General features: G+C 39.2%; 1 protein-coding gene across 2 annotated transcripts in view; it reads left to right on the top strand.

Annotated features, from left to right (window-relative positions):
* Positions 1-2,421: 2,421 nt before the first annotated feature.
* GALC (galactosylceramidase) overlaps positions 2,422-15,580 on the top strand; it is a 33,237-nt gene continuing 20,078 nt past the window's right edge. Inside the window, exons 1-7 of one of the 2 annotated variants that reach the window (XM_068148722.1) lie at positions 2,422-2,609; positions 3,536-3,604; positions 5,022-5,085; positions 7,884-7,997; positions 9,370-9,509; positions 10,643-10,681; positions 14,367-14,494. In XM_068148722.1, coding sequence (XP_068004823.1) covers positions 2,442-2,609; positions 3,536-3,604; positions 5,022-5,085; positions 7,884-7,997; positions 9,370-9,509; positions 10,643-10,681; positions 14,367-14,494 — 722 coding nt within the window. In that variant the 5' untranslated portion in view covers positions 2,422-2,441. The remainder of the gene's footprint in view (positions 2,610-3,535; positions 3,605-5,021; positions 5,086-7,883; positions 7,998-9,369; positions 9,510-10,642; positions 10,682-14,366; positions 14,495-15,580) is intronic. The other variant, XM_068148721.1, reaches the window with a different exon arrangement.

The raw sequence follows: 15,580 nt of genomic DNA, 5'->3' as shown, positions 1-15,580 counted from the left end.
TGGTCAAGATGAATTTCTAAAATAAGTTCCAGTCAAATATTTTCATTGAGAGAAAAGTCACTAGAGAAAAAGACCTGTTATCACTTTTCACCTGACTTTTCATGGTGAGATGGTTCTGCTTTTCTATTGAGGATTCCTGTTCTTCACTGAAGAAAAAGTGATTCTTATCATTAGAAATGTATCAACTATATTTCTCTATTTTCAAAGTTCTTCACTGCAACAATTCAGAGTGGGACTAAGAGATGAAAGGAAGCAAAGAGCAGAGGTGATGCATTTTATACATTCTGGAAGTGTAGCTATATGCAAAAAACAACTTTTGACTGGGCCCATGTGGAATAATTTAATTTCTGACACATAGTTTTTCAGTGTTCTTTCATTTATTTATTCATTTATTTTAGATCTGAACATACATGATATCTCAATCAGTCATCTCAGAATAACAAATGTTTGGGTCACCTGAAGTTCAAGTACTGTCAAAGAAAAACCACTGAAATAGAAAAGTATTAACAATGGAAAAGTAGCTTCTCTATAAAAGAAGCAATTAGTAAGTGCTCAATAATTTTATTGGCTATATTTGGGCTTACAAATGATTGTGTGTCCTTGAGTCATGGACAAAGGTGTAAAGACAACAAAACTGGTAAAGAGCAGTTTCCTAATGGAAAAGAAATGTCTTTAGAGTCTCACCAAAATACCCTTTCCATCAAAACAGACTCTAAGAATGTTTCTCTTTATCAACAGAAAAGGAGAGGCAATCAGCATATCACAAGATGGTAATAGGAGTTTTAAAAGCTGACACTTTTTGGCTCCCATGAATGATTAAGAAATTTATTCCACATCTGAAACTTTCTATCTGGGATAAATTGATGCATTAATTTAAGAAATTATTAAAGTTAACTGATTAATAATTCATTACGGTTTTGTAACGCTTTCAAGTATGCAAAGTTGTGCAGTCTGTTGGAACGAATGTGATTTAGGACTATGGGCATAATTCTACCTCTGCTAGTGACTCATTGTAGCCTCGAGGAAGTCACTGTCCCTCTGCATGTAATAATGACATCTTATAGCTCACTGGGGTGTGAGCAGGTTCATTAATTAATGCTTGATATTGCTGTAAAGTGCAAATTGTTTTGTGTTTGGTATTGTTATTAAAATAAACAGGAAACGACAGTCAGCTAATGTCATCACTGAGACATTATATCCCTCAATGACATTGACAAGGGAGGCAGCAGCTTGAATAACAGCATTCTTTATGGACAGAAACACCCAAAATCTAGGCTTTTCCAAAGCTCTAACACATTGCCCACATGACATCAGCCAGTACGTCTCCCATGTCTTATTCCTCCTTTTAAGTGCATGGAGCATTGACTCTGAAATGTTGAGGTCAGCAGCCAGCCAATTCTCCTGTAAGCAGTGTTATAGGACAATCAAGCTCATTGACAATCTCCTGATTACTTTTCCTCTGAGCCCAATGGTTTCATGAGCTGGTGTTTGATGGAAACTTTTTAACATGTGGCACAACTCCACCTCAGCTGGTTGTATTCTTGTGCAGCTGCCCTACTGTGTACCGTGATGGCTGTAAAAGAGAAAGGCTGGTTCAGTCTTGCTAGTGCCGCAAGTCAAAACCAACGTTCACGATCTCTCTCCGGGGGCTTGCTAACACAGCTGTGGATCTAACTGGGGCAAACTAAAAGTCCCCAGGAAACCCCTGAAGCTACAGCACTCAGCTCCTGAGTAAGGCCTCTTGGTGCCTCGCCCTGTACCCCAGGACACACCTTGCTTTTCCTGTGCAAGAATTCAAAGGTCTTTCTGACAAGGTGCTGGAATTTTCTACTTCAAAGTGCCGATATTTGCGTAGTTTAAGAAGGATTTGGTAGGAGCCCGAGAGCGCAGCACACCCAGGAAACTGGCTGCTGTGTCCTGGTGAGAGCCTGGAAATGAGCATCCCTCTCAGGAAAATGCCAGAGGCCCCGAAAAGAAGTGCAGTTTGGTTCAGCTCTCACCACCTGACTACTCCGCAGGTTCTCAGCACAACTTCCTCGTGCCTCCTCGCAGAAACCCTATACCGTAGTGACGCCCACACCCCGCCTCGCCCCACAACCCGTCAGCTTTCCCACAACTAAGATGGCTCCACGATAGCGTCTCTCGCTTCAGTGCCCCCTTCCAGCATGGCGGTACAGCTCCTACTAGCCGGAACTTGCCTCCCCCTTTCTCAAAATAGCAACTGCTAACTTCAGCCTAGGAAGAGGTTGCCCGTAAAGGCTGACAGCCTCCCCCTCCTTTCGCCTTTCCCTTTAGTAAAATGGCGGCGAAGGGCGCTCCTGCCCCGCCTCCAAGGTGACTGCCAGGTTGTGCGGTCATGTACTAGGCGGAGCCGGGTAGGGGCGAGTCGCCGTAGGGACGGGGCTGGGCGGGGGTGCTTGCGGCAGCGCGGAGCTGGTGGGATGGGGTGCGCGGCTCTGCTGTGGGGCTGGCTCCTGCTTGGCTGCAGCTGGGGCCCTGGGCCCCTTGGGGTTGGTGCCGCTGCAATCTCAACGGCCACTTATGTGCTTGACGATGCCGGTGGGCTGAGCAGACAGTTCGACGGGATTGGGGCTGTCAGCGGCGGCGGGGTGAGCGGCGCCGGCGAGCGTGGGGGCTCTTTCGATGCTATGATACTTAATGCGCTCTTCGGGGTGGCGGTTCAAACGGACATTTGGCTGGGGGTTTCCGTCAGTGGGAGTGTTTGGTGGGTTCAGTGCAGGCCCTCGAGGCTTTGGCGGGGCCTGGGCCGGAGGGTGTCCCCGAGGGAGGTCGTAAGGGCTGTGTGGTGTCGCTGAGACGAGCCACGAGAGGTGGGAGAGAGAACTTCTGAGGGCAGCCGTATGAGCAGGTGGGCGATCAGGCGGGAATGAAGTTCTGCTGGGGAGTCCTGGAAGCTCTCAGAGGAGTTGGGCAGGCAGGGGGCCTGGCTTCGGGTTAGCTGTGCAGTGGCTTTTTCCTCAGGGTACCCGCGGCATCCTCGGTACTGTTGGAGAAGGGCAATGCCTGGGTGGTTTGGTTTTTTTCCCCTTGTAGCAGATCATCCTAATGCTGGACAAGGCAACAGCCAGTCGTACGCTTTCCTGTGGTTCAGCAAGCAGAGCTGTGAGATTCTGAGAGTTATTAGCCACGCGTGGACCTGCTGAGTTGCTACCCGCCTGTGTGTCTCGTGAGCTCCCGTTAGTGTACGGCGAGCCAAAGCAATAGTGGGAAATAGAGAGCTGTGAGGGAGCTGTGTTTTGCTTGTGCTACATCTGTAAAATGCCTTTGTTTTTCTGTTCTCTGGACTCTGCGGTAAATTACAGCTAACCAGAGTACAGATCAATTGCAAACTGCAAAACCAGAAATGCACGATTGAAAGGTCAGAAAAGTTTTCGCTGGGGCTTAGCTGAATTCCTGGTGCTGTAAATATTTTTGTAGGTTTGTTAGCTGTGTGAGTCCTAGGCTAATGAACTGCAAGGTACTTAAATGTTTGAAAGTTAGTTTTTAATATTTTGGTGTTTTCTTTCCATTTTAGGCCACATCTAGACTCCTGGTGAACTACCCGGAACCTTATCGCTCGCAGATTTTAGATTATCTTTTCAAGGTAAAGTCAGTTTCGCTAATACAATAATGTCTAGTTTCGTGCAGAGTTCCTTAACTGTATAGTGTTGGAACTCCTGTGCTATATTCAGTACTACTTTAAATTAGAAAATACCCATCTTGCAAAGCACTGAGTTCAATGCTGATTTTTATCAGAACCTTACGTTTCAGCTGTTGTTTTTGACAATCAGTATGTTGCTAAGGACCCTTCTCTTCAGTTTATTACGAAAATTCCTTACATGTTTTCAACATATTTGAATCATCCACGTGGACTTAATGAAGGTTAAATTGGTTTTGTGTTTAAAATGAGGGGTTTATTTGTCTGTAGTGATTGCAGGAAGTGGGGTTTTGAAACTTTTCTTGTTTTGTTTCTTTGTTATTTGGAGTACAGATAGATTGACATAATGTGAAAATGGCTATACAGACTACATAATTTCTATAGCTTTTGTGTTCCAAACTAGTCTCAAATATAGGTGCAGTTACTCTAGAAGGCATGTGTACATTATTAGTTGGTAAGCTGCTTTGGCTAGCGTTACCTGTGTAGTTTTCCAACTTAATATATGGTAAGATTATTTCACTGAATAGTCATACTTTATTTTGCTTTTGGCACTGTATGTTACACTGCTGGAAGAGGATGTCATGTCCCTTTCAAGTAGTGCAATCCAAATGCCTGGAGGGGAATAATTTACTGTGTAGTTTAATGAATTGGGTTCAAAGGCTAGAGTAAGACATGTATGTGACTGGGGTCCCAAACCCTATGTTTTTAGGAGACTGAAGCCATGTGTTAGGAATAGGAGTTTTCTGAAGGAGTCAGTAGACATGCAAGACATGCAGTGGATGTGTGGGTCTGGGAGATCATGATTTTCCAATAATTTTTATGCGTTTTTTCATTAAAACCTCCTAAGCTATTTTGAGGCACCCAGATATACTTTGCCTCATTCACCTTGTCTTCTAATGTCATTCAGTTTGTGTGATGGGATGGGAAAACCAATGCATTAAATGTCTAAAAGCAGAAATGACAGGAAGAGAAGTGGTAAACTTGCAATATTTTCTTATTTAAAAAAAATGCAAAGCTTGTAAGCCAAGAAAGCTACTGTCTGTGCAGCACTTTTTTCTTTTTTCTTTAAATCATACTGCATTCTCTCATCTCAAAGCTTTTTTTTAGATGCCAAAATTATAATTGAGTAGTTCCATGGAGCAATATCCTTAAGGGTGCAAGGGTCAGCAAAACTGACTAAAGATAGGCGTGCAATTTATTGTACTCAGTTTGGTTTTGAAGCAGAATTTTGGATTGCATCTATAATTTGCATATAACAAAAAAACCCAAGTATTGAATTTTTGGTATCCTCAAAATTGTACACTTACTGCATTCTTCTTAACAGCAGAATCCTGTTTGTTTTTCTGTCTGTCTTTATTTCTAGCCAAATTTTGGTGCGTCTTTACATATCCTCAAAGTAGAGATTGGAGGTGATGGACAATCAACAGGTATGGATTTTGCCTGAGCGGCGTTTAACTTTGCATTGCGGTGAATCTGTAAGTAGTGTGTCCTGCATGTGTCCCTGTAGCTGAAGCATGGAGATGCATTCTGTAGTTGTACTGAAGTTGCAGAAAACTATAAAAAATGTCAGCTAAGTGGTAGAGGAGAAATTTATATTAACACTATGGAGACAGTTTGCACTATCATATGGTTAATAAGCTGCATTCTAGAGCAAATGAGTTTTATTCCCCTCCAAGATTAAAGTGGGAAGATTAGTATCATAGGATTGTTTTGTTTGCTAAAGACTTAGAATCATTGACCACAATGATCACATAGTTACCATGTCATCACTAAAACATGTCCCTTAGCACTACATCTCTGCCTCTCTTAAAATGCTCCAGAGATGAGGATTCAGCCACCTTTCTGGGAAGCCTATTCCTGTGTTTGATAACCCTTTCAGTAAAAAGTTTCTTTTAATATCCAATCTAAACCTCCCTTGCTGGAACTTGGGGCCAATTCCTTCTATTCTGTCAGTTGTTACGGGGGGGAAAAGATCAACATGTACCTCACTACAACCTTTCAGGGAGTTTGTACAGAGCAATTAAGTCTCCCCTCAGCCTCCTTTTCTCCAGTTTAAACCACCCCAGCAACCTCAGCTGCTCCTCATAAGATGTATTATCCAGACCTTTTACTTCACTAGTTTTGTTACCCTTGGTGATCCTGAGGCTCTTTTCCAACCTGAACGTTTCTGTGATTCCTCTGGACCTGCTCCAACACATCAAATGTCTTTCTTGTAGTGAGGGTTCCAAAACTGAACACAGTACATAAGTGTGGCCTCACCGGTGCTGGGTACAGCAGGACAGTCACTTCCCTGGTCCTGTTTGTCACACTGTTCCTGATACAGTCCAGGATGCTGCTGGTCTCTTGGCCACCTGGACACACTCATATTCAACCAGCTATCAGCCAGCACCCCCATCTCTGATGGGCAGCTTTCCAGCTACTCTTCCCCGAAGATGTATCATTTCATGGGGTTGTTGTGACCCAGGTGCAGCACTCACCACTTGGCCTTGTTGAACCTTACACATTTGCCCGCAGCTCATTGATCCAGCCTGTCCAGGCCTCTCTGTAGAGCCTTCCTAACCTCAAGCACATCAGCACTCCCTCCCAGCTTAGTGTCATCTGCAGACTTACCTTGTCCAGATCATTGATAATGATGTTAAAGCTGAAAGATACTAAGGGTTAGTAGCTTTCTGAATTGCAGAGCACTTATCTAACATCATTTTTGCAATGCAAGCTGTAAAATTTGTAAATGACTAGGTAGTTTATGTCTTAAAAGTATGGAAATGCAAAAACAGATGGTCAGAAGGAACTACTTTTTTGTCTTTCTCTTTTGTCTGGCCACAATTGCAAATGAAAATGTTTTGGCATTATTTTCCTAGCCTACTGTATTTACATATAGGAGGCACAGTTTAGTAACTGCTTGTGATTGGAAGCCAAGAAGCAGTAATTACACTACAGTTTGCATTGTCTTTTTTTCCTTTCTTTGCCATAAATAAGTTAACCACATCAAGAATAAACTTAAAGCAGACTCCAATACTACAAAGAAAGCATAACGTTTGTCTTTGTGAAGTCTTACGAACTTTTCTTTTTGAATTATATATTGGTATAACTTAATACCATTTTTCGTTCTTTGGTTTACTTTCCTTAAGAAGAATTAATGTTGAAAATCATTATACTGGATTTAAGAGCCCAGTATTTGGTCACTGGCTTGCTGGTTAGAGGCAAATGGAGTTGCCTTCATGTATGCACAGACCTCCTCTCAAAGGCTTGCTGCTGGCTAAGGAGAATGTTACATACTGGCATTATGACTTTCCAGATTCTAGGAGAGCAACACGATGCATGTGTCTTAACACACTAGACTGCAGCTCTTACTCTTGTTAGAAGTATGATCAGCATCCTGTTTGAACTGTGATCAGGAGTCTTAATTTTGGAACGTAATTGTTATTCTAAGTTTCTGACAAATAGAAATTCTAAACAACGAAGTGTTAGTAAGGTAAAAAAAAAAACCAACACCAAACCCCTCAAATCAACTGTATTTTCTGTAATGAAATGCACTGTTTCAGCAGGTTCATTGGAAAAATAAAAAGTCTTATCATAAGAGATCTCTGGAACAGCTGGGCATATGGTTGACCATAAGTAATTATTGCAGTTGCATGCGCAAGTCATGCAACACTTCCCCGCTTCTTTTCTCACTTTTGCCTGAGGGAATTTAGTGCATAGCATTCCACTCCAAAAGCTCTTCCAGCAGTTGCAGAACATCATGGAAATTACAAATTAGATCTTTACTAAAAAAAACACAAAACAAAAAAACCCAAAACTTTTCCTGTCACTGAAAACCTTTGACAGTTTTTCTTTTCTATGCCTAGACTTGTCTTCTACAAAAGAAACATAGTAGAACCTTCTTTTGCTTTCTTTTTGTTTAGATATAACCTGCTTCTACAATCTTTAATTTTTTTCTACTTCTGGTCTTAATTCTGTAACTCCTAGTGGTTATTGAGACAAGATAATGAGTATAAACTTTGTAGTGTCTTAGCTAGGGATGTAAAATGCCCAACAATTAATAGGCTAAGAATGAAGGTGGCATGTTTTCCCCCCCACCTCCTGCTTTGCTTTGACATATATACCAAAGAATATGTGAACCATGTTGGAGGTATGTGCTTACATACTATGGCAGTGAACAATACAGAGACATTACAATCTATGACACAGAAGATAATTGTGAGGTACCTGTCTCTTTCCTTCCTAGATGGTACTGAACCCTCCCATATGCACTATGAAAATGATGAGAACTACTTCCGGGGCTATGAATGGTGGCTAATGAAAGAAGCTAAGAAGAGGAACCCCAAAATTAAAATGATTGGTAAGCTGCTTCAAATATTAGAATTTGAGTGCTTTCTTCCCCCTCAGCTAAATTAAATATTTAACCCTTAATTAGCAAAATTATTTTAATGGGCAGATGCTTTGATGTTACCTTAGACAAATTAAAACCTCTGAACATTTAGTAAGCTTGCCTTGATGCTTCACTTGAACTTGGTGTGTTTTGCTTAGTTACCCAAAGGAGTAGCAACAAGTAGCATAGGATAAGAAATGACTCTAAAGCATTTGGTTGTTTCAAGTAACATTAATGCTTAGGCTATATCACAGCAATGATCATAAATTATTTGCTTTGAGAACTGAGTTTCTGAATAATGGAGTAAAAGTTTTGGAAGGATAAAGTAAACTTACAAAATTTACAGATTTATGCTTTTTTTTTTACAAGTTAAATTCTATTATAGGTTCTTATTACAAACCCATGATCTCTTCCCCACTACAGTGGATCTTATCTTCTGGATTTGTCTTATGTATGTTGTTGTGCTGTAAGAGGACTTGCCTGTCTCTGTTTGGATTGTGGGTTGTGTGCATGTTGTTACAGTACAAATGTGTAACTCTCGATTGTAATGGATATGCTTTATAAAATGTATTTCATATGAAACAAGGTAAGAAATCTATTAATTAACAGGTCTAATCTCCCCTCTTTCAAGGATCAGGCTCCAAGGCTAGTGCAGGATATGCTAGTTGGGCACTGTGACAAACAGTAAGCTTACCATCTGTGACTAATAGTGATTATTAAAAACTTCCCTCCTCCCTCAGATCAATTTTCCAACAAAGGAAGGAGGATTTGCTTTGGAATTAGCCTCTAGTGTCTTGTACAAAGTCAGATGAAAACTCAGCAGAATCTATTAAGGTTAATTTGTTGTTCATATTTGATACAAGGTGTAGTAAACTGCTGACACTTGGAAATGCTTTTTCTTGATCCTAATCTTTTTTCCTTTATTACAATCAGATTGTCACTTCTGAAGTTCATATTCAGGAGATTAATGATTTTTGGTGTTCAGTATTGATCTTTTGTCTATAACTTTGCCAATTTTTATCCTAAAATCTTTGCAATTTTAAACCTATTAGAGCTAATGCTATAAAATTGAAAGGTTATATGTAGTCAGTTCTCTAGTAGGGAAGGTTTTCTAGCCTAAAACTCCCCCTCACAGATACTAATGTTTGAGAAGCATTTATAGTTGGGCATATTCACCAGTTACGTAAGTTATGTTTTATTTTCTGTACTGGAACTATGTGAGTTTGAAGTGCTTCTTGACTCCTTTCTTTTAGGTAGAAGAAATTACAACTTGCTGTTGAAGCTTACTGAGTATGGTAGACCAGCCACTTACTCATTTGTGTTTTTTTTTTCTTCTTTCCAGGGTTACCGTGGACATTTCCAGGGTGGATAGGGAAGGGTGAAAACTGGCCCTATGACTATCCAGATGTCACTGCTTACTATATTGTTTCTTGGATATTGGGAGCTAAACAGTATCATGATTTAGACATTGATTATATTGGGGTCAGTAAAGCAAAAATTTCTCTGTATGTTATCTGTCTTCATTACTAAAGTCTTTGTCTTGTCTCTGTTGGTTATTTGAAGAGAGTCATAGGAAGAGATACTGTTTTGTAATGGCAGTTTTGGCTTTTTTCTGTTGCTAGGGAAAGACAGAAGTTATGTTAGCTTACAGTCTTTGTGCAATAATGGCCCTTAGAACAGAACCAGTGTAAAATGCTTTCCAGTTCTACTGAAACTGTCTGCTTGTAGATGGTTGCTACAGAGCAATACATTTTCCTTTACCCTGAGTCACAGGGTTCATGTTCTGCTTAGAAAAGAAATTAAAGATGTTTCTGGTTGTGTTTTATTGGTCAGTGTTGCGTTGAGCTTAAAGACTCTTTCCATAGAAGATGAAATGTCCAGAGCAATGTGTTCCACCTAAACATAAGGAACAACTTTAAGGGTGACAGAGCACTGGAAAAGGCTGCCCAGAGAGGATGTGTAGTCTTCTCTGGAGACTTGCAAAATCTGCTTGGATAGGTTCCTGTGCAACCTGATCTAGGCAAAATTGCTTTAGCAGGCAGATTGGACTAGATAATCCCTGGAGGGTCCCTTCCAACCCCTACTATTCTGTGAGGTTGTTTTGTGTCTGTTTACTTAAATTATGTTGAATATCTCTTTGTGTTCAAGTATGGATATTGTGCTGTATAAATTATAAGTCTTATAAGTGTCATTGAAATTGTAGGCAGTTGTTCAATATACATTTATTCTAGCTTTCCTATGGCAGGGCACATTCGTTAGGACCATACCTTGAAGCCGCAATGTTCTTAATGTTTTCTAAGCTGTAGATCTATTGGTAATGATGTCATGTGTAACACTGCTACCATTGTAGAGCTCAAGCAGCTCTAGAGTTCTTTTCAGCAAGGCGGCAATCAGTATACCTTCGAGATTGATAGACAAGTAGCTATTTTGAACCTTCATACAGTGTTTTCCCCTGAAGAGCTGGTAACAAAAACAACCAGAGCATTCATTGTAGCAAAACAAACCCATGCAGTTCATTAACGGATTGTATAATCTTACATACACAGAAGTAAATTTTTTTTCTTGTGTTGTCACATCCTGACTTTTCTAAATGACTTTTTACTTTTCCTTTATAGATATGGAATGAAAGGGCGTTTAATAGCAAATATATTAAGGTATGTATTTTTTTTCTTATTTTTCTACAGTGACATGTTTGTCTCTTCTATAATATGTAAAAAAATAGGTAGCTTTTCTGAATTTGCCTAGACGGAGAGACCTTAATCCTACACTTCCCTTACTGAACTCTTGTAGTTGCAGGTGTGGCAGTCTAACACGATCAGATCTCTAGATTTTTGCTTTGTTTTTCTGCGTGTGTGTCTGAAACTGTTATTTTGAACTTTGTGAATATATGCTAAATGTTTGAAACCTTTATGTTTTAATGGAAACTCCAGTTGATGCTACTGAAATCATGCAAATTTGTCATATTTGTGCCAAAATCCAGAATTACTTAAGATCCTGTAACAAAGTTCCAGTGAATGTAATGCACTTAAATTATTGCTATAAGGCTTGAGGTTCTTATTTGATGGAAAATATGTTTTTCAGTGGTGCAAAATTCAGGCCTTCCTGTTCTAAAAAGGTTTGGAAGAACACAGTATTTCACATAACAAACCTTCAGTTCTCCAGTATCTCTCTCTGCTGTCTGCCCCTGCTGCTCCTCTGCCCTTCTTGGAAAATGCATGTCTTTTCATTATTTTACATTGAAGTAGAATCTTAAGTACAAGCTTCTGCTTTGTTCATTTCCTTATAGCTGCTTTGAGGCTAAGAAACAGTAGCATTTCCAATTTTAAAAAGCAAGTAAGACTTAAATTGAGTGTATAGAAAAACAGAAATCAGCAGGAATTGGCTTCCATTATCTTAAAATAAGAAAGTGTCTATTTGAAATCTCACTTCTTACACCTTGTGTACACTGAATGAGGTTTGTCACATCATTTGTCTTTGGCAACTTTAGTATTTATTTTGTTCAATGATTAGTTCTAATAAACAATACAGGTAGCTTGACAATTAAAATAAAAACACCTATTTTTCATAAGGCTGCAATATATAAAATTCTGCCTATTCCTGAAGACTAAGAATGCTCTTCTATGAAGATCTACATTAAAAGTTAGATTTCCTAGAATTAGATGAATACCCTTCCAGCTGGTTCCTATGATTTGTGCAATGCTTTGAGAAAGAGCAGGAAGCACTGTCATAAAGATCTGTTGTGGTCATACACCTTGTACCATGGAAGAGGAATACTTTATATCCAGCTTTATGGGTTTGTTGTTAGCAAATGTTAATCACCCATGCATTCTAAACTGATTAACTGTGTCCTCTGCCACCACGGTAGTTTCCAAGTCTTACCATGTCTTAGACCAAATCATGTATACTTCACTAGTAGTTTCATTAAAGGTATTTTTCTGGAGTCTCATTTTTGTAGGCTTCTATACTGTTCCTTTTGGACACAGGTTTAGTACTAAACTTTTTGACTGAGTTACAAAATCCCTTCCAGAGGAAACACAAATACAATGAAGTATGACACTGGCTATCACGGCATCTGTGTCAGTCTGTCTCGTTTCTTCGGGCAAGTTGAGTAACAAAACTCGTGACCAGTGTGTAGATGCTTTAGATTTTGCTAGTGAAGCTAAATTCCTGTCTAAACTTGTTCAGTGAGTGTGCTTAGAATCCTCACAAAATATCTCATTCCAGTGTGTTCAGTACATACCATATGTAACTTTCCCTAAAGCTATGGAGAAATGGAAAACTCACTAAGAAGTCTAGTAGTCTTCTAGGGGAGGAGGGGAAAATGTGTTTATGTACTTCAAATAGAAATCTCTAGTTCTTCTGTAAGTATGTTAGAGAAGCAAACCCAAACAGAAATCAAAACACTTGTTTGCAGGCTGAAATAAAACAATGTAAGTAAGGTGGAAGGTACATAGTGAATGTTTGGTGTGGTTTTTGTTTGTTTGTGTGTGATTTTGTTGTTGTTGTTGTTGTTTTTTGAGCCTCAAGTGTTATTTCATCGCTGACTAGATGTTACAGTGCTTGGAATCCCTACAGGAGTGAACCCTGTGTAAAAATAATCATCAGAGAGAAGGCAGATCTTACTATAAATTCTCTTTTCTTATATCACTGATTGGCTTTTCCTTAAAAACTGGTTTCCTGGCATTCAGTATGTCTTGTAAGAAACAGAAGTCTTCTGTTTTTCTCAGTCCTGTGCCATGTCACCTAAGGCTTTGCCATCTCTTTGTCTTCCTGACGTGTGGAGAATGAACATGGAGAATAAATTGTCCAGTGTAGGCATGGCATTCTACTTGCTAGCTCTTTAATTGCTGTTGAATTGAGACAGCTTTTGGCTTCTAGAACTAAATGCTTACTTTAAAGTTAGAGCTTAGTCAGCCAAATATTTGCTGAGAAATGTCAGTCTCAAAAGCCTCCACTGTATATAGAGCGATACAAGGCTTTTTATTTAACACTGTTCGTTCTCTTAGTCTGTATTGTCACATGGCATCTATCAGCACTAATCTAGCTAGATAGAAAGCTTTAAATTACAAGGACCTTACTCTAAGTATTTCTACTATTAGGAATTTATGCTTCAAAGGCTTCAAGCAGCTGAACTTAATTGCTACTTTCTTTTTCTTAAGTTATATATCATTTATTGTCACCAACACTTCCACTTTGCTTTGTGTCCTTATTTGACTACAAGTCAAAAGAGAAATGCTCCCTGTTCTCCTCCACATTGCTGGATTGCTATTACAAGAAATTCTTTAAGGATTTATGGCTACCCATCTTGAAATGGTTGGAAAAAACTTTCTTGTGCATGCACACAAATAGCACATAGTGCATCATTCCTTTATACCCATGACCAAAACCAGGATTTTTTTGACTGTGGACTGATGTCTTTTTCAGATGCAACTGTATGTGGAAGCTGCTGAAAGGTCTTAATTTTTTTTTCATTGAGCATTCAGATAAAATATGCTTTTGTAACAGCCATGTATAAGTCTGATTCATTCTTAACTGTTAGAGCTGGGTATATTTGGTATAAGAAGTTCCATGAGAAGTTTATTATTCTTGTCAGTAAAACAGTAAGGAGAAACTGGAAAGAGAGAATGGGGATTACCTTTTGCTGGCATGTTGGAGTTCAAACTTGACTGCACTCAATTTTGTTGTAAATATACAATTTCAGTTTTCTGTATTATATTCCTGAAAATTAGTGAGACACATGAGAGCCAAATAGTGAGTAAACCTAAATATCAGGTGCTTAGAACATCAAGGATTTTTTAGTTCAGCCTATGAAAAGAATGCTTAGGTGCTCTTCACTTGAAAAGGCAACATTTTCTGTTCTTTTCTATTTTCTGCTTTCTCAATATACTCTTTTTTTTTTTTTGGTTCAGGTTAACTTTTACTTCTAATTATGTAGGTAGGTATATCCACTTCCATACTCCAGCCACTCATAATTTTTAGATCATCTTAATGTCACTGACTTCATGATGCCCCCGTTACTCATATGTAATGAATTATTAGTATGTCGTGAGTGTTCAAGTGGAGTACATGTATACATATAGGGTGTCAAAAGTAATCCAAGGATTGAGAAGCCCATTTTTCTGCAATAAATGTTAAAAACACTTAGCATTAACTTAGTCTCAGTTGCCCTTATGACTCTTCTTTGAGAAGTGAGGACTTCTCTTATCCTTCTTGATTTGAAGGCATGCTTCCACCAACTACTTCTACAGTTCTTAAATTGTTTTCAGCCTTAAATTTTCATATTTTCATATTGCCTGCTTGATGAAGGCTGTACTTTAAGTGGTGTTATCTATTACTAAGGTACTTCGACAATCTTTGGACAGACTGGGTCTAAGGAACATTGGCATCATCGCTGCAGATGGAGATTGGAACATTTCAAAGGAGATGATAGTTGATCCCTATCTTAATGATGCTATTGAGGTAGTCGGGTAAGTGTGGGTGGAGGGAGGAGTTTTACATATTGCTTATTGCTTCATTTCTGTAAGTCTTCATCTCCATTATGAGAAATTGCATGCTCTTATTTTATACTTTGTAGCCATTCACAGGGTTGTTTTTTCTCATCACTGTGTACAGTGGTGAATGATTACTCTTTACTGTCTTCCTCTCTTCCTTCAGTTCAGCACATGCATAAAGTAACCTTACCTCTCCTCCATCATTTCTTTAGGAGCTATTTTTTAGACTTCTTACCTTGGCACTAGGAATGACAGGAGACTTCTAGCTGATCTACATATGTATCTTCAAAGTCAGAAAAACCTTAGGGCTGAATTCTTTGTCTGCAGTTAGTTTTAATTTCAGGAGAACTTGAACTTTCACACTGAAACTTATCGCACTAGGACTTTCCCTGTTACATATCCTTTACTCGAGATTTTTCTGGTTGTGTCCTAAGACTGGGAGTATTAGAAGCACACACACAGACAAGAAAGTACAAGTAAAAATGAGCATCCAGTGTTTTATGGGCTTTTGTTTGTTTTTGCTTTATTTGTTGGTTTTTAGTTTGCCTTATTAAAAGAAACCCAAACCTTAATAAAATCTGTTTCAATTTTAGCAGTGAGGGGTGCCCACTATTGTTCTAGAAAATGACGACTTGGTGATATGTCTGCACTCCTGCTCCACAGTATGCTTTCTTAGTACCTTGCTTCTGTCAGCTGGCTTGATACTTATTCTGCTGCTCTTGCTTTCTTGGTAATCTCTGATTTCTCAAAACTATATAAAGGTTTTTTAACAATTACAGCATGTTGCTGGTGGAAATGAACTATAAGTGTATGTATTCTTAGCTTGTGTTGCAGCTGTTGACTTGCTAACACTGTTGTTAACCTTACTGTTACTAGTGTACCATTTAGACTCTTAGAATGTTTTGCGTTGTCAGATATCTTTAAAGACCATCTAGTTCAACACTTCAGCAGTGAGTTAAGCTACCAGCTCCAAACCATAACACACAGCCATCTTCAAATAAATTGGGTTGCTCAGAGCCACATCTAACCTGACCTTGAGCATATGTATGGGAGACATACAAT

The sequence above is a fragment of the Melanerpes formicivorus genome, unplaced genomic scaffold, assembly GCF_026170545.1.
Source record: "Melanerpes formicivorus ecotype bairdi unplaced genomic scaffold, bMelFor1.0.p_v2 SCAF_17, whole genome shotgun sequence".
NCBI lineage: Eukaryota > Metazoa > Chordata > Aves > Piciformes > Picidae > Melanerpes > Melanerpes formicivorus.
The sequence above is the reverse complement of the archived record's forward strand: the minus strand, read 5'-3'. Positions and strand labels throughout refer to the sequence as shown.